Here is a 24,027-nt window from a genome sequence, read left to right on the forward strand (position 1 = left end):
AAAATTGTGATTTAACGAACTAAATTTAAGCTTTTGTAAAAAATTTACAACCTTCAAAATAAGCCTTAAAAAGGCTGCGGCGGACACGCACGAATAAATCCATCGCATCGTGAAACATTGTCGTCACCATAATGCTAATTGAAATTGCGTTTACTTGTGCGACAAACGTGTCTGTCGCTAGCTTAAACTATTGCGACGACATTTTTTTGTCGCCATTTTCATCACGATATTATGAAACTCACGCCAAACTCAAATTCAATCGCAAAACCAACCACAATAGACATGCGCCATCGCAATTATGCAGTCGCTATTTTGAACAAAGTTGGTGAGATAGGGGGAGAAACTTGTTTTCAACTCAGCTCAACTATTCACTTAGCTTTCTGTTACACATTTTTATCGAGACGTCTCTTGAAAAAAATAAAATTTCATTTAAAGTATTATATGAAAATTAGAAATAAACATTAGTAATCAGAGAAAATAGAGAAATAAGGATGAAATAGTATATAAAAAATTGAAAAATTTTACATGATAAACCTGAATTATTGGTTTTTCCACGTGGTACAAATATTTTTTTTAATCCTCGAGGCGACCTTAAACTTCTGACTTTTCCACATGATATAGAAAAGAGAAGTATTTTTGTTAACTTTACGCAATTTTTCCAGAATATAATGATTTACTTTCAAAAAAACGTCGCAATCATCTTAATTGGCTACATATTTCGTAATTTTAATTTTAACTAAAAATTTAACGTTTTGTCTACGATGTGGAAAAGTTAAAAGCACAGAGTCGTAAATTTATTGTCCATCACGTAGAAATGCCAAAAATTCAGAATCACTACACGAAAAAATTTCATTCATTCATATTTAAGAGAAAAATTATTGGCAAAGAAAAAAAAATTTCGCTCAAGTTTTGTAAACTATACAATTTTCCATCATAAATGGTTACTCACTAAACCAAACGCGACCATAAAACATGTATATATGGTTGCTTGGATTGAGAATAAATATTTATGAAAAAGTCAAACTAGAAAAAGAATGTTAATTAGATGAATGATTAAAGGGATTTGATTGTTAGAGAGGTGAAAAAATCGATTAAAAGGTAATAAAAAATGAAGAATATAGCAATTAGTTCCCTATTTTGGGTACAAATGCACCTTAGGAGAGGGTGGGAGAATTCTTTATCACCTAATGAGGGAAATCAACCTCTTTTTTATTCATCTTTTTTATTTTCTCTCATTCTACCTCTATCACAATTATTTCAATAACTTCATTTGTATCTCTGAATATTTTTGTTACATTAGTTTGACTTTTTTTATCCCCTTAAATATTCACTTTTAATATTTTTTTATCCCCTTAAATATTCACTTTCAATCAAAGCGACCCCATAGTGATGAATAATCACCGACCTTCAAAATGATGTTGCAACTTGCAACCAAATTGCTACGAAAATAAAGTATATTGTTGCTTTTTGGATGAACTTGTGAAATAGGCAAATAGTGATATATCCGTCGCCACAATATCGTTGTTTCTTCGCTAATACCAAAAGTGATGACTAGCTTAGTGATGAATCTAGTTGTCATTCGTTACCAGCTTTAACTAAGACAGATTCGTCATTAATTCGTCGCTAAATATATATATGGTAAAATAAACAATAGATCACTTTGATTCGGCTGAGATTACCCATCTTTTTGCATCTTCCATATACTTAAATATCACATTCTCACAATAAAAACTTGAATAATTTGTGAATTAGAGCTTTAAACTTTAATATTTTTGCAATTTACAGTTTTAATATTTATTTTTTTACGAACTACAGCACCACGACAAAGTAAAGTTTACAGATTCAAGTCAAAAACATAGAACTCCGACTACTTAGCTTAAAATTCCGACCACCAAAATGATCGGAATTCTGTGTTTTGGCCTAAAAATGTAAACCTTAATAATTTGGTGGTAGTAATTCGCAAAAAATAAATATTAATGCAATAATTCGCAAAAATACTAAATTTAAAGCTGTAATTTACAAATTGTTTTAAAAACTTAAACGTTGTATTTTCAATAGAACATAGTGAATACGCATTATGTACTGTGCTAAAAAGGGCTATAAATAGTCTGGGAATGTGGCGCTAGACAATCATCGATCACATTAACATAATTTCACAACAAAAAAGAGCTGAAATGGCGGGATTACCGGTGATTATGTGCCTAAAATCAATTAACAACCAGAAGTACTTGAGATATCAAACTGATAATATTCGACAATATGGCCTTCTTCAATTTTCAGCTGATAAGGTTTTAGATCCTTTAGCTCAATTTGAAGTCGAACCTTCCAAGACTTTTGATGGTCTTGTTAACATCAAATCTCGCTACACTAACAAATATTTGGTTAGGTACGTTTATTTCATGTTTATATTTCTTTAGTTTATTTAAATTTGCAATATTTAAATTAAATATTTAAGATTTTTTTTAAGTTATTGTTTCAAACTCTAGACTGAGTACCTACTTCAAGTACCAGCAACTATTTAAAACACATAACCCAATCCTTAAACTTCGCCACCCTTTTCATTTTATCGCCACCCCCCTTCAAATGAAATTACGAATTTGCCCCTAATTTTTAAAAAATTACAATTTTTGCCATTTTTTACAAATTTCTTATTTATTATAATAATAATAATAATAATAATAATAATAATAATAATAATAATAATAATAATAATAATATCAATAACAACAATAATAATAATAATTAACTTTTTTATATTCTTCAAAAAGAATATAAATAAAACTAATAATAATAACAGTAGTAGTAGTAGTAGTAATAATAATAATAATAATAATAATAATAATAATAATAATAACAATAATAAAATTAAAATTAATAATTATTATTCAAAAAGAAAAAAAAAGAATCGCCCAAAATTGGGCAATTGGACCCCGGTTCAATTGCCACTTTTTTGGCGATTGAACCATGGTCCAATCGCCCGATTCTGGGTGATTCAAAAATTTTTTTTTCTTTTTGAATAATAATTATTAATTTTATTATTATTATTATTATTATTATTATTATTATTATTATTATTACTGTTATTATTATTAATTTTATTTATATTCTTTTTGAAGAATATAAAAAAGTTAATTGTTATTATTATTGTTGTTATTGATATTATTATTATTATTATTATTATTATTATTATTATTATTATTATTATTATTATTATTATTATTATAAATAAGAAATTTGTAGGGAGTGGCGATTTTGTATTTTTTTTAAAATCAGGGGCAAATTCGTAATTTCATTTGGAGGGGGTGACGATAAAATAAAAAGGGTGACGATATTTAGTAAGTCCCACACATAATTAATAAATCGTAATGAAAATAATATTTCGGATCTGATAATTATGTCGACATAATTATATTTGAACTAATAGCTATGGTGATATTTGTTCAATTTCACTGATTTTGTACAATCATAAAATTTCTTCACATTCAGGAGCGAAGTGGAAATAATGAAATCTAAGTGGCGGAAAATATATGAATATAAAATTTGAAAAGTCTAATTTAAATTTTCACTAATTTTTTAATAAAACGAAATACAACAATATACTTTTAGTGAGATATATTTTGTGACATTTAATTTAAATGTCACTACTATAAATTTATAATGGTTCATGTAGTGAAATTAATTACATTTATTAAACCTTTTAGCAGCATAATTAAAAATTATACTAAAGTTTTTCGCGATATAGAATCTAGTGACACTTCTCATAAATGCCACTATAGATTATAATAACAATTATATATGTCACTAATCACTAGAGGTCAGGTAAAGTGTCACTAAATGATTTCGTGGTGGAACTTAAAATAAAAACAAATAATTATTACACTTAAAATATAAATCAGTGAAATTTTTTTAATGTTGTCATCAAATCCTATGTCGCGAAAATTTATTTTTTTTGTAGTGACGGTCTCATGGTGATATTATCACTATTGGGCTGACTCATGTACATTTAGTGTTAAATGATCACATACAATTTTAAAGTAATAAAATTACGAAAATGGACTAATTATATAGACTCATGTCATAGTGAGACAGTGTCATATCAACTGAACTTCTAGGATGAATTTTTTCTTAGGTGGTCTCCCAATCATTATTGGATTACAGCATCAGCCAATGAACCAAATGAAAACAAAAGCAATTGGGCATGCACATTATTCAAACCAGTTTACGTAGAAGAAGGTAACATGAAAAAGGTCCGACTTTTGCATGTCCAATTAGGTCATTATACAACAAATTACACCGTTGGTGGCTCCTTCGTATCATACTTATTTGCAGAATCAAGTCAAATTGATACCGGCTCTAAAGACGTATTCCATGTCATAGATTGGAAATCAATCTTTCAATTTCCCAAAAGATTTGTCACATTTAAAGGAAATAATGGAAAATATTTAGGCGTTATCACAATTAATCAACTTCCATGTCTACAATTTGGGTTTGATAATCTTAATGATCCAAATGTGGCTCATGAAATGTTTGTGACTTCTAATGGTACTATTTGCATTAAATCCAATTCTGTGAACAAGTTTTGGAGACTCTCTACGGATGATTGGATATTAGCCGATGGGAATGATCCTCGCGAAACTAATGAAGCTGCTGCATTGTTTAGACCGGATGTTCTTGATTTTAATGTGATGTCGCTTTTGAACATGCAAAAAACGTGGTTTATTAAGAGATTTACGAGTGGTAAGCCTGAGTTTATAAATTGTATGAATGCAGCTACTAAAGATGTTGATGAAACTGCTATTTTAGAAATAATAGAATTGGGATCCAACAACTGAAATATTGGATTGCTTTTAATGATTCAAATTAAAGTTTAGTTAATGTTAATGTAAGGAATAAAATGTTATAAGTCGTCTCTTTGGAAACAAGAGAGTTCTTCCTTGTATTATATCTCTATGGTCTCTTTCAGATTTTGACCATAAGATTTACTAGTAAATACTTGTAATGTGTTTGTCTGTGATGCTTACTCTTTGATGGAATAAAATAATTGTTAGAATTATATTATCTACCTAGGGCTTTCTATCTTACTTACTATTCACTAATACTCTATTTTTTGCACATGCTCAAACCATATAGTAAACAATCTTTGGCTTTTCCTTATAAATTATTTGCTAATACTCTTAAGGCCTATCTTATATCTTTATTTTGATTTCTATCGCTTAAGGCATTATCAGTTATCCATTTAAGCATTCACATTTTCGCTATTCCTATCTAGCTTTCTACTACGAATCTTTTTAAAAGCTCAACATTTCAATCCAAATAGCAGCAATGGTTTGATTGACGTTTGATAAAACTTACCTTTCGGCTTTAGAAATACACCTAGATCACATAATAACCTATTAGCCGTTCCCCATTTTGCTACCCCTGCTGAATTATAAGGGTCACGTCTTGTTAGATACCCCATTAGTTGAATATGAAACCAAGCTAGGTATTATTTGAAGCCTCTACTTAGAGCTTTCTTTCTTTTTCTTTGATGTTGTGTTGACCTCCTCATTCCACCGTATTATATCCTTCTTTATCATAATATTTCCTTTCAATTGTCCTAAATCTCCTTAGCTATTCAAACAATAAAAGTTCACATCTTTGTTCATATAGCATCCGCATACAAAGCCATCTATCGATTACCAAATTATAGAACTTTATCGACAAAACTGTAAAAAAAAATTCTCATTTTTTTATATCCGCCATCCAATTATTTGTTCCTCTTTAGCTTTTTTTCTTTTCTTCTTTCTATCTTGTAAATTAAACAAATATTGAGAACAAACTTTTTTTTAGGGCAACCACATACTCTCCTGGAATAATCTTATAGTTTATGAAACTAAATCTATTTGTTCTTCTATTACCAAAATGTAATTAATCTGAGTTGCTTTTACTCTAGTTTAATTTAAAAGTCTCCTAATCGTTATCTTTATTGTTAAACCGTGTAGCAACTAACAAATTGTAAGAAAGTGCTAAGATCCAAGAAGAAACGTCCTTAATGCATTCCTAGGTTCATAATGTAAGAAAACTGGATCCTTAATTTTAAGAAAATATTTCCAAATAAAAATACTAAATAATAATTAAAACTTCAATAAAATACTATGATTTAATAAATTACTTTTAAGAAAACTTGACCCAAAATCAAAGGGGCGTTAAAGAACGATCATAGATTCTTAAATGAAATGGTTTCACGGTAAATCTATTGGGTTGATCCATTGTACACATTTAATCTTTAATTGATTAATAATTTTAAAGTAATAACTTACAATACTAATTATAACCTTAAAATGATCATTTTTTATAGTATTAAAGTGATCACTTAAAATTTAAAGTTATCAAATTAGGAAAATAATTGAATATATGAATCTATCTACTAGTGAGATGTATCATATACAAGAAAAAATTGAAAATAATTTTTTTTTAAAAAAAAATTTCCAAAATAAGCTTTGTGAAAATTTAATTCCCAAAATAATCATTGTCATGTCCAAGCCTAAGGTAAGGGTTTGTTCATTGTTACTAACAATAACATCATAAGGAAGACAAAATCATAATTTTTAAAAGAATGAAAAAAGTTATGTCTTTGTTTTTCTTTGATTCGTTGTTAGTAACATCGAATAAAGTCGTTGAAAATTTCTCTCTCTTGTTCGCTGTTAATAACAACGAATAAACTCTATCCTTAAATTTATACATGGAGACACTTTCTTTTGAAGTAAAAATTACTCAAAAATTATTTTGGAATTTTTTTTTTAAAAAAGCTCATTTTATTAAATTTTCCTCATACAAGACTAACTGAAAAAAAGATTTAGATGCTTCTATCTTCCGCACACAACATGGCAATTGGATTCTTAAAACCCTCCATGCGTACGCGGGCTTATGTTTAGGGTTAAATGATACGAAACCTTTAACATGACCTACGCAAAAGCTTCCTAACACGTTTTCATCCCTAAAAACATTTTACTGGCTATAGATCATCATTAGAGATGTTCAAAACAGATTCTATAAATTTATCAGACCTTGTAATTGAACCCGATTTGACCAAACTTAGAAAATAATTTACAATTATATCTAAAAATATGGAAGCAAAACCCGATTAAAAACCGATCCAAAACACTTAATCCGAAATCAACCCGATAACCCGAATTAACACCTCTAATCATTATTGATATCATCATTTCATATCATTTATAAACAATATAAATACTCTCAAAATTGTAATTTTTGTGAATTGTCCTTGACTTTTTGTGAGTTAATTTAGTACTTTTGTCTCACCATTTTTAGTTTCTCTCTGGATACTCGCTTTTACTTTTTGATCATTAATTGGAGGGACTTTTCTAACTGTTACCAGTCGAATTAATAACTTTGTTTGCTGGTATTTCAAATTTAAGTCGGTAGTTGATTTTACACAGCTCACAATATGATCTGTCGATTATAATTATCATGAAGAAGTACGTAAATAACAATTAACTATAATTTAATATACTATCCATCTCAAAATTTTCAATTTTTGTATTAGCTTTTCAACCTTCAACCATACGTTTTGGATTGATGATGAGTCAATAGACAATAATTCAAGCCTATCAATTAATTTAAGATAAGACAAAAAAAGTACACTATGAGATCCTAAAAAAAAAAATAAATCCTATAAAAATATTTTTCCTACAATTAAAACAATATAGATAGTATAAATTCAAAAAAAATATCTTTATTTTGCGAATTACTGCTTTAAAGTTTAATAATTTTACGAATTAAAGTCTTAATGTTATTTTTTAGAATTGTAGCCACCAAATTATAAAAGTTTACAGGTTCAAGTCAAAAACACAGAATTCCGACCACTTAAACTTAAATTCCGACCACAAAAATAATCGGAATTCTGTGTTTTGGCCTAAACCTACAAACTTGTATATTTTGGTGACTATAATTCGCAAAAAAATAAACATTAAGACTATAATTCGCAAAAATATTAAACTTTAAAACTAAAAATCCTTATTGGTTTGTTAAGCTGGACACCTTTCAGCATCAATAAACTTGTAGATAAAGATTTATTTGTTTCGATTGAATGAAATCTAGTGCGTTATATTCTAATTAAATATTTTATTTAATTTTACATAATTATTAGTATACTATTTTAATCTTAAATATCTTTAATTATTATATTTGGTTAAAAATTATTGAAAATTAATGTTACATTGATATGAATTAATCAAAAAATATCTTATTTAACTATATTTTAACTTATAAATTAAGAATAAAAATATAAATTAAAAATATCAGAAAATAATGCAAAAAAACATATAGACTTTAATACGAATGAGAGGGAGTATTATTGAAATGGTGATAATATTAACACGTTTTACAACCCTTTGTATTTATACTTATGTAGTTGTTTTCAGAAATAGTAAGACCGCAAATATAATATCTCCTCTAATATTTTTTTTCTTGCCTTCTTTTATTATTTGAGTCCAAACCAAAAGATACAATTAAATTGAATTGAGGGCAATATTACATTCGTATATACAGAAGAAAATAAAAACAATTAATGACAGTGAATCTTCACCAATCAATGGCTCTTACGTAAACGAATAGGATTTTCATTTTAATTTGTCAACTTATAATAATTTTTTGTTGGTAATGGTCACAAACTTTTTTTTAACCCCATTTACGTTGGGTCTTTGATATTTTAAAGATCCTGAACCAAAATATAAATTATGGGCCCCCAAAATCTAAAATTACATTTTGGTATTTGTAAATTTGTTTATAAATACTTTAATTAGTAAAATTATTTTTTTATCAATATATTAAAATATTGCTAAATTTTATAATTACATGGAACCAACAACTATTAATCATAAATTCAAATAGTCATTCCTTTTAAGTTTAAAGTTTAAACCACTATATATTATCACTTATTATTTTATTTTATTTTTATTTCTCTGCATTTTATTTATCTTTACTTATTTATTTATTTATTAACGATCAAGTTTGGGTGATAACATACACGCTTGTGGAGTTAGCTTCGGCTTTACCCAATCTTATTCTTTGCAGGAACTACTCATGATCTTTCTCGAGTTGAAGGTGTCATTGGCCGCGCTCTCCTTTATGTATATGAGTTGTCGCCGTCCTTTCCTTCCCAGACCCTGCTCATAGTTTTATGGGCGGGATACACTTGGTAAGATGATGATGATGACAAGCTTATATACAAATTTATTAACCAATTTATATAATTATCTTGTAAAAAATAGATTGAATGTGAATACATTAAATTTTAGTACTCTCCCTATCCATTTAATTTTACTACACAATACACAAAAAGCCATCATTTTAATTTTAACCATATAGCAAAAATATAAAGCCCTGTATAAATCGGGGCACTGAGCGGTAGCTCATACTGCTCCCTCTAATAGCCGGCCCTGCATCCACAAACATATATTATATCTTAATCAAAATCATTAAATTATATTATCCACTTATTTTTTATATTATTCAATTACCAATCTAATTTCTCCTTCTATGAATAATTTCTCCTTCTATTAGTGGCATGACTTCAAACGTGCGCTTGCACTAAATTCGTCTATTTTCTTTTGTCAATTGATGTTGGACCATATTTCTAAACAATACTTACCATTTCCCTTTAGTTGAGTGATTAATAATAATAATAATAATAATAATAATAATAATAATAACAATAATATAAATAAAATTAATAATAACTTAAAAAAACGAAAAAGAAATATACCCAGTCGCAGATAAAAACCACGAGCCAACCGCGGTTCTTCCTGCGACTGGGTATATATATATATATATATATATATATATATATATATATATATATATATATATATATATATATATATATATATATATATATATATATATATATATATATATATATATATATATATATATATATATATATATATATATATATATATATATATATATATATATATATATATATATATATATATATATATATATATATATATATATATATATATATATATATATATATATATATATATATATATATATATATATATTTCGCTTTTTTATAAAATTATTATTAAATTTATTTATATTATTATTTTTATTATTACTATTATTATTGTTGTTATTATGATTATTATTATTATTATTATTATCATTATTATTATTAATATTATTATTATTATTATTATTATTATTATTATTATTATTATTGTTATTATTATTGTTTTTTGTTTAAATTATTAATAAAAAATTAAAAATTAATTAACAACTAAATTTTAATTAATATATTATTATTATATAAAAAATAATTAAATATTCAAATAAATTATTTAAATTAAAACTAATTATTATAATAACATTAGCATAATATAATAATATATTATTACAACATTTATTAAATAAAAATAACTTAAAAAATAAATTAATTAAACAAAATAAATTTTATAATTCGAAATTCAAAAAAACAATTAAAAAAAATAGGTAGTCACGCGAGCCAACCGCACTTAATAACACTATTATAACTTTAAAAACATTAAATTTAAACAAGAATATAAAAAAAGTTAATAATAATAATAATAATAATAATAATAATAATAATAATAATTATTATTATTATTATTATTATTATTATTATTATTATTATAATAATAATAATAACAACAATAACAATAATAATAATAACAATAATAATATAAATGAAATTAATAATAATTTTTAAAAAAAAGAAAAAAAATATATCCAGTCGCAGGAAAACTGCGGTCCAGCCATGATTTTCCTACGACTGGGTTATTTTTTTTTTCGTTTTTTATAAATTATTATTGATTTCATTTATATTATTATTATTATTATTATCATTATTATTATTATTATTATTATTATTATTATTGTTGTTGTTATTATTTTTATTAATTATTTTGTTTTCCTTAAAAAAACGTATTTTTTTTTATTTATTTTTCTGTCCATTCACTATTTCATACCACCAAGGCACCAACCACCAACTGTGCAACACGGCTTTATTATATTGACTTTTTGAACATGTGTTTTACGTGGTGATGTGGATATCAATCTATAAATTTTATTAAAAAAATGAATTTTATAAGGCGTAAAACATGCCCATTTGTAACAAGTTTATTATATATAATTCACTTTATTATATATAATAAGTTTCAATTATCAAACTTAGAAATACAATCGATTATTAGTGTAATAGAGTAATGTATATTCTAATAGCTTATACTCCCTCTAATTAAAAAATAAATGTCTCATTTGGAATTTGCATAAATTCTCCTCTAGTAATATATTCTAAATTTCTAATAGGTTAATTACAAGCCTAAAAAGAAATCGAGATAATTACTCTGAATTGGAGAGACTATTAGTTTATACTTTAGAGTACTCAATAAGACAATAACGCTAATAAGTCTAAGTACGTAACTAATAGCCTACGAGATAGTTTAGATTATTCTTGTTCATTCAAACAAATCGAGTTTCGATTATTGAGTTTTAATATTCAACCAATTATCAAAAGTAGCAACATGATGCATTATTAAATAAAAGTCTCATATATATATATATATATATATATATATATATATATATATATATATATATATATATATATATATATATATATGTAAACTAATTGAAATAAATTGATCTGCCATAAAATGAGCATACATCAATTAAAAACACGACTATTAACTTATTTCGATATTGACCCGATCGATAGTTGTCCGTAACCGATAACTACTTGAAAAATAAAGCTCGAACCCGATCTGTACCCGAAAAACCGAACCAATTAGTAATCGATGACAACCCGAGACCGATTGACACTCGACACGAACTTCAACCGACACCGAACTGATGCTAACCCGATAGCTTGAATAATCGATCTCCAACCGAACCGTCACTAACCGACTCGACCCGCGTGTGACCCGGTGTAACACACAACCGAAAAATAACCGATTCGAAATGCAACCGAACCAAATAACACCCGTCCGAAACCGACCCGATCAACCGAATGAACACCTCTAACTATTTCATACCACCAAGGCCCCAACCACCAACTGTGCAACACGGCTTTATTATATTGACTTTTTGAACATGTGTTTTACGTGGTGATGTGGATATCAATCTATAAATTTAATTAAAAAAATAAATTTTATAAGGCGTAAAACATGCCCATTTGTAACAAGAAGGCACTTCGATAATACCTTAATGATAGACTGTATTGCCACCATTCTCTAATACTCTATCCGCTATTTTTTTTCATTTTATGCTTTTTTTACTTTATTAGAGAAAAAAATAAATTATATTTTTAGAGTATATATTAAAGATAAAATATATCCATGTGAGATTTTATTTGATTTGTCTTGATGCAATATTTTTGAATATATAATTTTTAGAAATTTTTGTGATATGTATTTAGAAATATTTAGACTTAAAATTTGCTTTGAAATGCGTTCAAAATGTAAAGTAAAATTCGAGTTCGAGTTGAAGGAGGTAAAAAAATTTCAAACTTTATTCGGAGCAAAACCGCAGTATGCATAATTCAATCCGACTACGATCCATTGAGATCGCCCTAATTGCCACCATTCTCAACAATAATGCGAATGAGCTACCAAATAAGACAAAGCATCTCCATCACAAGTAGATTTGATTCTTACTATAATGTTAAGAAAATTAATGTAATTTTGGTAAGATTATCTCTTGACAAGTTTAATGCTCATGTTTTTTTTTCTTCAACAATCTTATTTTTGTTACAAAATTCATTTTAATGCATTTCTATTTAAAAATATGGTATTAGGTGGATGAAAAATTAGGAACAAAAAAACTCTTTTTATGGTCAAACGTTCATGACCGTGGAAATAGCATGATATATATTATAAAAATTTACACTGCAAATCATTTCTGTTATCACCAATTAGAACCGATAATCAACGGGTCAATAGTACTAGTACTCTAAGAAAAGCACTATAAATAGTTTGGAAATGTGGAAGTAGAAAACTATCACTCAAACAAAAATTCAAACACTAAAACAATCTATAAAGGAGAAAAAAAATATGGCAGGATTACCGTTGATAATTTGCCTAAGATCAGATAGCAACAACAAATATATGAGATATCAAAATGAAAATGTTCAACAACATGGTCTTCTTCAATTTGCAGCAGATAAGGTAACTGATCCTTTAGCTCAATTTGAAGTCGAGCCTTCCATGACTAGTAATGACCTTGTTCATATCAAATCTCGCTTCACTAACAGATACTTGGTTAGGTATATTTTCTCATCTTATCTTATTTAACTACTAAAACATTATTCTACCGGCCTGTTTGGTTATTGGTACTAAATGGTGGTAATGAAAACAATTTGTTATAAATTTTAATTATATTTATCATATTATTCTCATGGTAATGAACTTTAATCATAAAAATGTTTTTTTTTTCATAATTTTCCATTAAAATGGTAATGTGTTAGAACGAATTTCGTAAAACAAAATGAAATCGTAGAGGAAGAATAAACATAACCATTAAACTTGTCAAGAGATATTCCAACCAAACTACACTAACTTTTTATTGTCATTCTCACCATTTAATACCAACTACTAAATGTGGCCGTGCATTTTTCTTATTATCCCTCAACTAGGGATGGCAAACGGGTAACCATATCGTCCACCCTAGCTAGTTGGAGCGGGTGGATAAGTTATATACTCTAACATACCCAGCCCTTTAAACGAGAGCGCTTTGGACTAAAAGTGTGGATGTAGCACAAATCATTCTCATACTTGTGACTTCTTGTCACACTGATCGAACTCTAATACTATGTCAAGAAACCAACGCCACCAATAATTTAATCTGTTGGTTGAAGCCTCAACATATATTACAATATTGTTCTATTGTATGAATTATCATGTATATAATTGTTGTAGGTGGTCTCCCAATCATTATTGGATTTCAGCCTCAGCTGTTCAACCATGTGAAAAGCAAGAGCTTTGGTGTTGTACATTATTCAAACCCGTTTACACAGATGATAAAACAAAGATCCGACTACTTCATGTACAACTTAATCTTTTTGCTACCAACACCACTATACAAAATACAACCTTCGACTCATATTTATTTGCAAATCAATCCAAAGAAGTCAATAATATTAACTCTACAGATGTTTTTACCGTCATAGATTGGGAATCACTCTTTAATTTTCCCAAAAATGTCACATTTAAAGGAGACAATGGGTTATATTTAGGTGCAACTACATCTAATAACCTTCCATGTCTACAATTTGCGTATGAAAATGTTAATGATCCTAAGGTTGCGCACGAGTTGTTTGTCAATCTCCCTGATGGTACGGTCAGCATGAAATCCAAATATACGAACAAGTTTTGGAGACGTTCTACGGATGATTGGATATTAACTGATGGAAATGATCCTCGCGAAACTCAAGATGCTGCGGGTTATTTTAGGCCAAATATTCATGATGTGAATGTGGTTTCGTTCCTCAATATGTCGAAAACTTGGTATATTAAGAGATACACTACTGGTACGTTTTTAAATTGCCTGAATGCGGCTACTCCAGATGTTGATGACACTGCGTTTATAGAGATTATTGACTTGGAATCTAAGTCCAACAATTGATCAATTACTACTATGTTTTATGTACTCTTTTTCTGTGCTTTGTTGTCTTTGGTTTCTTTAATAAAATAAAGAATAAAAGTTTGTATGGTTGTGAGAAAATCGGTTCTTGTAATAGTTGGAGTCTTGAAGAGTACGATGTACGTACTAATTTTAAGGTGTTATCTGTGATAAAAACATCATTGTGTTATTTGTTGCATTATATTAATAATATGATGTTTTTGAGTAGTTTATCATAGTCGATCTTTTCTTACATACTTTAATTGTGTCTATACTTGTTAATGATTTTATGTTCATCTGTGATTCTTATTATAATGAACCTTTTTTGAGCTTTTTTTAATAGAGATATGATCTTCGGATAAAACTAATTTATAAAATAAGTTTCTCGCAAAATCAATATTTTTAATAGCGATTTTAAATTTATATAGGTTGAAAAGGTGAACTTCTGGGACTGCTAAAAATGTTGTCAAAGACAACAATGACAAAAATTTGATTTGATAAATTTGACATTGACCAAAGCCTATAAAATTGACAAACTTCAAAACCTTTAAACAATCAAACTAACATCAACAATCAAAAAGATCATGAAATCTGAAGCTACAAAATTAGCAACATATTATTAGGCTAAATATAATTATATAGTGCAGGAAATGAGATCAGTGAAATCAATAACTACAAAATCAAAATGAAACAAACTATAATAAGGTAGATTTTATTTGTAAATCCTTTTTTATTAATAGGTTAAAATCATAACAGATTTATTTGAATAATAATACACCTAATGCATACATTTATCCAACAAGAAGAGGACATTATCAACATATGTACGCAAAAATCGAGTCTTATCTGAGTTAAAAGATTAATATATTGCTTTTTAGGAAAGCTATAAATTTAGTTTTCACATAATCTTTTCTTTTCTCTGCCTATACTGTAATAAAAAACGACACGTATGAAACATTCACAATTTCACATGATTAGCGTGTGGAGCAATGATACTGCTACATATATACATAAATATTTTTTATATATAAATCAACCCATGGATAAAATTAATTATTCATTTCATACATGAAATTTAAGTTTAATAGCAATAATTTAAAGAAGAAGAAGATGAAGGTAGAAGAACAAATAGTGGAAGCATTGATAAAGAAAGATGAAGAAAATGAAAAATGGTTGAAGGATGTAACTTTTGATCTCATCTTTAGTATATTCGTTGCTGTTTCTTGTTCTTTCTTTTCCGGATTTGCTGTAAGTGTCTTCTTTTTTGTTATATGTTTCTAACATAATCATGTTTTTTATACTTCAATACTTAATTGGTTGGATGAGTAACATACAATGCTTAGTAGAGAATCAGGTCTTATTTCACTTCAAATAAAAAGTTTGAGTTCGATTCATCTAATTTATCCCTTCTTTAAGTCTACTCTGTACAACTTTGATATTTCATTGGCCCAACCATCAAATGACTCTCATCTAGCGTGTAGTTGGGAGATTGAATGTACGCAATATTACTCTTATTAATGATAAAACTAACAAAAATGTTATTTTAGATTGACCCTTGATAGCAAATATCATGTCCAACTTCACATGAGTAATAATACATGTAATTTAATAACTCATTTTACTTTGGTCCGTTATAATCTGAAATTAGAAAATTCTAAAAATAATGGACATACCTCAACCTATTTTTTCGTTTCTTTTCAAACGTTCCATTTGGTTTTTGGACACTATTTATTATTCACTCTTAATATTTTATTCTTAATCTATAAGTTAAAACATAATCAATTGAGATTGTTTGATTCGTCCCAACATAAGATTTATTAATATTTAATTTTTATAATTTTTAATTATATACAATTAGAGATATTAAGAGTAGTATTAATATATTGATAAATGTGCATAAACCAAATGGACCTTTAAAAAAAAACGTATATCATTACGCAATTGTTTGACCTATTAGTTTGTATTTGGTAGGACACAAAACCAACCTTTTTCTATAGAATGGCGCAGGATGGGCTCCACGGAGGTGGACACAAAACAAAATTAATATGGTTTAGGGACCAACTAGTGGTAGTCTCTATTTCTGGAAAAATGTGCGAAAATAGATTAAGATCGTTTGGATATGTGTAGAGAAAGATTTTCGCCGCCCCTATGAGGTGGGTAGAAAGCATTATAGTAGAGGGTAAGAGGGGTAGAGGAAGACCCAGGAGAACTTGAGATATAGTAGAGGGTAAGAGGGGTCGAGAAAGACCCAGGAGAACTTGAGATGAGCAAATAAAAGTTGACTTACATGAGTTAAACCTCTCTGAGGGCCTGACTAGGAATAGGGATAGTTGGAAGTGACATATCCATGTTTTAGACTACTGATGTCCTCTTAAATTACCTTTCGGTGTTCTTGTCATCTTGCTTCTCTCGTTTCTTTTATTATTAGTTTTTGTTTTCTTTTATTTTGTAGTTGGTTCTACTTATTTATTTTATTTTTATGCATTAGTTTATCTTTTCCGTGTAGCTACACCTCCTTATCTTTCTCGAGTCGGGAGACTCTTTCGGCCGCGCTCTCTTTTATGAGTATGACTTGCCGCCGTCCTTCCCTTCTCAAATCTTGTCCATAGTTTTTCTATGAGCGGGATATATTGGGTAGGATGATGATGATGATGATAATGATGGAAGGAAGGAGAGAAGAAGAGGAGGAAGGAGCCCCCAAAGGAGACTTAACCCTAATTACTAAAAGTTAATGAATATTTAAGGAAACTGTCGCTTAAAATAAATATTGTGCAGCCCAGAAGTGAATCAGCCGAGTCGGCTTTCTAAAATGTTGCATTACCACCGAGTCGGCTTTGGGCGCTGGAAAATTGCAGCAACTTCAAACGGTCGTTCTTGCTCGATTGTTGGAATTAGACATATAATATGCCGTTGGAACGCTCTTGAAATTTAGTTTCCAATGCCGCAAATCTTGCATTAATGCAATCTTCCTATCAAGAGTTATGACTAAAAAAGTAGACATGTATCAAATTTCACCTTAAAACTTTTGCCTTACAAACACACTTTACTCTTTTGCTCATTTTCTTAGTAGAACATCTTCACCCGAGCCAAAATCCCCTTAGTAAATTAGCATAAATCTTCAAAATAAACACAAAATTACTAACAATGAACATCATTAAGGAGTATAAAATGATATAAATAAATGCAATTACTTATCAAAAACTCTGATATTGTTGTGGTTGTTGTGTTTCTAACGAATAAATATTAAATACATACATGTGTGATTTTATTTTATATATATAATTCATGTCATAATCTTAATTTTTTACAACTTAACTACGCATATGTTAATACAAATGTAGGATTTGATTCTATTTGTGTAATGTAGATTGGCTACTCCTCTCCTGTTCAATCAGTAATCCTCACAGACTTGCACCTTTCTACTGCAGAGGTTACCTTACTACTTTACTACTTTTATGTCTAACTACTTTTTATATCTCATTTAATTTAGATTTTGTATATTGGTTGGTTCTTCTTGCTGCAGTTTTCCTTCTTTGGATCAATATTAACAATAGGAGGTCTATTAGGAGCACTTGTATCTGGTAAACTATCCGATTTCATTGGTCGTCGAGGAGTAAGTTTCCTACTATATATTCTGTCCGTCCTACACTTTTCCGTGTCATAGTCTTAGGGGTAGGCTTTAACTATCGGCTTAAGCTTTTGGTTGAGTTGGTTCATTAATATGATATCGGATGCAATGTGACAGACTGCCATCCCTCATTTCAGTGAAATATTTAGCGCTAATTACGAGGAAAACATGTGTTACATCAACACTTCTAGCACAAAGGGTTCTTGTAAGAAGGCGTGATAGAGTATATATAACATATCCTAATATTGATTATTGAATGATAATTTCTCATGAACTTCAGTTGCTATGACACAGACAATGGGGATTTCAAGCATACTCGGCCTCTGTGGGTGGCTTTCCATAGCATATTCACAGGTTTCAGTTTTGCAATAAGCTTTTATTCCACTTGTTATGTGTTCATTTCCGATCAGATATGTTAGATTATATAACATATGTTGGGCTTTTGGTTGAGGCCCCAAGATATGTTATATACTTTTACTCAGCTTAAGTTGATGATTGAGGCCCTAGGATATATTATACACTCTAATAATATATGATGTTGGTGATACTGTAGGGTGCTATGTCCCTAGATATTGGTAGATTAACGCTTGGTCTAGCAAACGGACTCATTTCTTATGTGGTGATTACCTTTCTATATGTTTGGGAGAGTTCGATACCACAAACTGCCAAGGAACCAACTCAACCAAAAACGTAAGCTGATGTTTGAGGTCACCCGTGTGGATGCAGTACAGGTCCTCCTCATACTTGGCACTGAATATTCCAGTTTAAATGAGTTGGTTCTTTTGGTTGACTTGTTTCCTTGACACTCTAACACAAAACTTTCTACTGATTTGTAAACCGAGTTATATAAAATCAAGAATTGATTTGAACACAGGTTCCAGTGTATATAGCGGAAATTACACCAAAGAATCTTCGAGGTGGATCAGTACTTCTCCATCAGGTAACGATATTCTATACGCATTTACAAGCTTCAGACGTGTATGATGCCTGTGTTCAATTGAAAGACGATTGATTATTCACTTAAACCTCTGATTAAACAGCTATTAACATGCTGTGGGGTAGCAGTTGTGTTCGTTGTTGGCCTTATAACTAGTTGGCGCGTCTTAGCTCTGATTGGTAATCATTTTAGCGACTTATCAATTCGTATCATGTCACAAATTTACACAATATCAATTGGTTTCCTACTGTATTTTAGGTGCTGTTCCATGTATGGTACAGCTTTCAGGATTATGCTTCATTCCCGAGTCTCCTAGGTGGCTGCTAAAGACCGTTTCTGAAGAAGCTTTCGAAGCAGCTTTGAAACATCTAAGAGGAGAACATACCGATATATCTAAAGAGGCAGCAGAAATATTAGTAATGTCTACGTGTTTTCTGTCCTACGCTAATTCGATATATCTAAGAAAATCCATGATTCAGTATTGATTGATTTAACTTCCAGGAATACACAGAAGCTGCAGAAAATTCATCATACAACTTCTTCAGTATGTTCCAAATCAAATACGCGTATGCGCTTATTGTAGGTCCTATAATGTAACAACACATGAGTAAATTTTGTTTTTTAAGTTTTTCGTTCTACGATGATACATGTTCTTCTGATACATAGGTCACACTTGGACTCATGGCACTAGCAGGATTTGGTGGGACATTCGGGATTTTGTTTTACGCAGCTGCAATCTTCGAATCAGCTAGTAAGTTAATAGTCGCCAAAATTACGAATTAAACTCAATCATCACAATTTGATGTTGTCTGTTTCCGATTTTTGACAGGAGTTTCAGGAACTATTGGAACATTAGCAATGGCACTTGTCCAGGTGTTTATGACATTACTACTCGAAACTAAAATCTGCGAGTTTTGTTTTGTTCTTCCTCTGATTAAAGTGCATAAACTTATGCAGCTCCCGCCAACAGTTGCAGGCGTACTTTTGATGGATAAGTATGGTAGACGACCACTTCTACTCGTAAGTGATCAAACAAATCTATGATTTCCGTTGAACTTGTAGTTGTAGATGTACCAATTTTTTATCATGATCAGCTGGGTATGCTCAAAGTTTTCTGCAGGAGGCATGTTCATAGCTTGCTTCTTGGTAGCTCTATCTTTCATGTTAGAGGTATGTTTCTGAAGAAATTATTTAGCCCCTTAATAAAATTCAATTGCTTGCGCGGATTTCTCCTAACCTCTCTTTCAAGAGGGTACGGATATGATTTGTCTGCTACCTCTCCCTCCGGACCTTGACTTTGTGCGGGACACTGTGATGATGACCAATTGACCATGACCATTAATGAAATTCAGTGTTCACTACTGTCATTTCAGTGTATATTCTGATGTACTATATTAACTTGTTGAACAGGCACATGTTTGGACGACAGATTTCAGTCCCTATTTTGCACTTATTGGAATATTGGTATAACAACTTTCAAAACAAAGTTACATTGAAGTTCGTGTTAGAGTATATAACATATGCTTCAACTGATAGTTAAATCCCCAGGGTATGTTATATACTCTAACACTTCGCAGTGATTTAAACTTACATCGTGGCATGGATTTGTTACAGATATTCGCGGCTACTTATCCAGTAGGCATGGGAGGGATACCATTTGTTATAATGTCAGAGGTATGTAGAAAACTTATCCAAAAGTTAATGTTAAATTAGGTTGAACTCATTGTGAATGCCACCATATTAACGGAGAGACACTAGGACCGAGGTGCACACACTTTATAAGCCAAGTAGATACATACTATCCCAAAACCATTTGGCTATGGGAAGGACTCCAAATAACTTATAAAGTGTGCACGCCATTTTCAATTTAACGATGTGGGATAAACCATCCTTCATTATAGTGAGTTTGATGAGATTGACTAAAAAGGAGTCTGTTTTCAGATATTCCCTATAAACATAAAAGGGGCAGCTGGGAGCTTAGCAACTGTAGTGAGCTTTACAAGTTCATGGATTGTTACCTATACATTTAACTTCATGATGCAATGGAGCTCTTCAGGCACGTTTTTCGTGTTTACGAGTGTTAATGTTATCTCCCTGGTGTTCATTGCGAGATTAGTCCCAGAGACGAAGGGCCGAACATTGGAAGAAATACAGGAGCTAACAAGTTACAAGTGCATTTGATGGTACTCTTGAAGATGCATGTAAATTATATGTGTAATGGTCATTGTGTTGAAGTTATTATGATATTGTATGGTATGCTCTCTTTTGGGTGTAACTTATTTGAAGATTTCTTAATTAGTGTTCTTCGGTGTTTTTTTATCTGAACAAGTGAGTAATAATGAGATTAATACAATAACTGAACAGTATATTGAGATTTCGAATAAGAAACATGAAAATGTAGACTAAGGGTGTGTGCGCGAAAAGGGAATTGAGGTTGGGGATTGGAATTTTAGAAAGTTTTAAATTCAAGGAGAATGGGAATTGACAAATATTAAGACTTGAACATGAGTTAAGAATTCAGAAGGGAAAGTCCCTAAAAAAGTTAGGGGAGGATGGTATTTGAGGTTGAGACTTAGAAAATTTATAAAAAGACATTTTTGCCCTTAATGAAAGTAAAAATAAAAAACAGGTGCTCTGTCGAGAGACCGTCTTTTGTAAAGATAATTCTCAAAAACCCAACCCAAATCTAATTTAAATTAATTTAAAAGAAAAATTGTTGTTGAAATCAAAGCGCGCATGTTAAGTGAAATGTGAAAAGTCACATAATATATTTGGGGTTTATAACATATTACATTTGGTGTTATGCCAACATATAATTGGGGGTTATAACATAATTTATTTGGGATTATAACATAATACATTTGAATTTATAACCGCCAAATACATGCTGGTATAACACCAAATGTATTACTCCCTTCAATTTTTTTCAATTGTCCAATTTTCTTATTTGGGCAATTCACCTCAATTGTCTCATTTCTATTTTAGAATATAATTTTTGAACCAAATTGTCCTTAGTACTATTTATATAATTACTAAGACACCCTTATTTTAAAAACTAAACTACACTAATTAACCCCCAATCCTAATTAACTTATAAATCACTCCTTCCCTTTATTAACCTCTCCTCACTCTGATTATATACCCCAACCCAGCTTTGTTCCTTTGATTCACCCATCCTCTTTTTGAAACCCTAGATCTTCATCTTCTCATCTCTTCTTCTTCGATGGCGCTACTGTTCAAGTTGCTGAACCCACTCCCTTTTGAAATCCTAGATCTTCATCTTCTTTTTCTCTTCGTCCTTTTAAAGTAGATCTACGTTTTTGATTCTTGCCATCTCCTCTTTCCCGTCGTCTGAGTTTGGCGTTTTTTTTCTAAGAAGATCAGGTAATAGAGTCGTCAAATTCTTCTCTCTCTCATCTTGCACTGAAGTTGTTGTTTGGTGATGGCTTTCTTCTTGGAGAAGAACCATGGACCAGTAAGGATGAAGAAATTTCGGCTATGTTTGATTTGGGACTTGATCTACCTCATGATGACTTTTTTCCTTCATCTGACTCAGAAGATTATGATGGTGAAGATGATGATACTGTTTATGATGTTAAGGGACCCTTCTCTCGTATGTGAAACGGTTATTCTTTCCCCTCTGACTAATGATGTTACATTTTGTTTTTGTTTTTCTTGATTATGCATGTTTGTATGTGTTCGTCTGTGATAATTTTTTATTTAGGCCAATGAAAGCTCAATGATTTTTGAAAAGAGGGCTTATTAGTTGCTACAAAAATCCATATACATACTCATAGAGTCATAGTGCCACCAATCTTTATGATTTTAGGAGGCAAAGAGTATGTTTATGGATCTCAATGATGAAAACATGTTGCTTTCTGAGAGATGCGCCTAAAATGAATTTTTTTTTCTATTAAAAACCCCAAAAAATTTCCATTAAATATTTAGTCATAAACAGCTTGAATGAATCTACATGATGTTTAACTCTAAACATTTTCATCCACTACAATAAGCCCAAAAGTGTGAATACGAATATTTAACCCAAATGTATGACTGTCCTTGTAACCCTATCCACTGTTGCGGTTGGTTTTGTTGGTGCTGGTTGGTTGCTGTGTTGCTGACTGTTGCTGGTTGGTTGCTGTGTTGCTGACTGTTGCTGAATTTGTGTTGTTGTTGTGGTTGTTGGTTCTGTCGTTTCTTATTGCTCCTGATTTTCCTGATGGCTCATAATGATTGTTATTGTTGGTTCTGTTGTTTCTTGTTGCTCCTGGTTTTCCTATTGGCTTACAATAATTGTTATTTTTGGTACTGTTGTTTCTTGTTGCTCCTGGCTTTCCTCTAGCTCACAATAATTGGTGTTGTTGGTTCTGTTGTTTCTTGTTGCTCATGGTTTTCCTGCTAGCTCACAATAATTGTTGTTGTTGGTTCTAGTGTTTCTTGTTGCTTCTAGTTTTCCTGCTGGCTCACAATAATTGTTATTGTTGTATCTAGTGTTTCTTGTTGCTCCTGGTTTTCTTGGTGGCTCACAATAATTTTTGTTGTTGATTCTAGTGTTTCTTGTTGCTCCTGGTTTTCCTGCTGGCTCACAATAATTGTTGTTGTTGGTTATGGTGTTTCTTGTTGCTCCTGGTTTTCCTGCTGACTCACAATAATTGTTGTTGTTGGTTATGTTGGTTGATGGAAAATCTCTTGGTCTTCATTTCCCAAGTACAGTAAAGCAACCTCTAAATGATTTACATCCAAATGACGGAGTGACTCATAAATGATTTCTTTCCTAAGTGTTTAATAATCTAATAGTCTCTCTTCCCTAGCTAGT

General features: G+C 30.0%; 3 protein-coding genes across 3 annotated transcripts; all 3 read left to right on the forward strand.

Annotated features, from left to right (window-relative positions):
* Nucleotides 1-2,138: 2,138 nt before the first annotated feature.
* On the forward strand, nucleotides 2,139-5,060 carry LOC130828142 (uncharacterized). Its single transcript, XM_057693957.1, has 2 exons — nucleotides 2,139-2,386; nucleotides 4,130-5,060. Exons 1-2 carry the CDS (start codon nucleotides 2,175-2,177, stop codon nucleotides 4,830-4,832), a joined length of 915 nt encoding a protein of 304 aa, XP_057549940.1. The 5' UTR covers nucleotides 2,139-2,174; the 3' UTR covers nucleotides 4,833-5,060.
* A 7,956-nt stretch (nucleotides 5,061-13,016) lies between these two features.
* Nucleotides 13,017-14,874, forward strand: LOC130828141 (uncharacterized). Its single transcript, XM_057693956.1, has 2 exons — nucleotides 13,017-13,291; nucleotides 13,944-14,874. Exons 1-2 carry the CDS (start codon nucleotides 13,080-13,082, stop codon nucleotides 14,647-14,649), a joined length of 918 nt encoding a protein of 305 aa, XP_057549939.1. The 5' UTR covers nucleotides 13,017-13,079; the 3' UTR covers nucleotides 14,650-14,874.
* Nucleotides 14,875-15,714: 840 nt separating this feature from the next.
* LOC130828494 (sugar transporter ERD6-like 5) lies at nucleotides 15,715-22,832 on the forward strand. The gene is made up of 18 exons (XM_057694475.1): nucleotides 15,715-15,894; nucleotides 18,014-18,076; nucleotides 18,170-18,259; nucleotides 18,569-18,628; nucleotides 18,828-18,893; nucleotides 19,149-19,214; nucleotides 19,315-19,390; nucleotides 19,470-19,627; nucleotides 19,713-19,790; nucleotides 19,878-19,962; nucleotides 20,041-20,084; nucleotides 20,169-20,231; nucleotides 20,322-20,381; nucleotides 20,622-20,675; nucleotides 20,826-20,885; nucleotides 21,153-21,375; nucleotides 21,511-21,608; nucleotides 22,596-22,832. The coding sequence occupies exons 1-18, from the start codon at nucleotides 15,715-15,717 to the stop codon at nucleotides 22,830-22,832; spliced, it is 1,761 nt and encodes a 586-aa protein (XP_057550458.1).
* Nucleotides 22,833-24,027: the final 1,195 nt, after the last annotated feature.

Source organism: Amaranthus tricolor, chromosome 12, assembly GCF_026212465.1.
Source record: "Amaranthus tricolor cultivar Red isolate AtriRed21 chromosome 12, ASM2621246v1, whole genome shotgun sequence".
Lineage (NCBI taxonomy): Eukaryota > Viridiplantae > Streptophyta > Magnoliopsida > Caryophyllales > Amaranthaceae > Amaranthus > Amaranthus tricolor.

Coding starts and splice junctions, on each gene's coding strand:
- LOC130828141 (XM_057693956.1), top strand. CDS start 13,080: ATGGCAGGATTACCGTTGATAATTTGCCTAAGATCAGATAGCAACAAC. Junction 13,292..13,943: donor ACTAACAGATACTTGGTTAG/GTATATTTTCTC, acceptor TAATTGTTGTAG/GTGGTCTCCCAATCATTATT.
- LOC130828142 (XM_057693957.1), top strand. CDS start 2,175: ATGGCGGGATTACCGGTGATTATGTGCCTAAAATCAATTAACAACCAG. Junction 2,387..4,129: donor ACTAACAAATATTTGGTTAG/GTACGTTTATTT, acceptor ATTTTTTCTTAG/GTGGTCTCCCAATCATTATT.
- LOC130828494 (XM_057694475.1), top strand. CDS start 15,715: ATGAAATTTAAGTTTAATAGCAATAATTTAAAGAAGAAGAAGATGAAG. Junction 19,391..19,469: donor GCGCGTCTTAGCTCTGATTG/GTAATCATTTTA, acceptor ACTGTATTTTAG/GTGCTGTTCCATGTATGGTA. Junction 20,232..20,321: donor GTAGACGACCACTTCTACTC/GTAAGTGATCAA, acceptor GTATGCTCAAAG/TTTTCTGCAGGAGGCATGTT.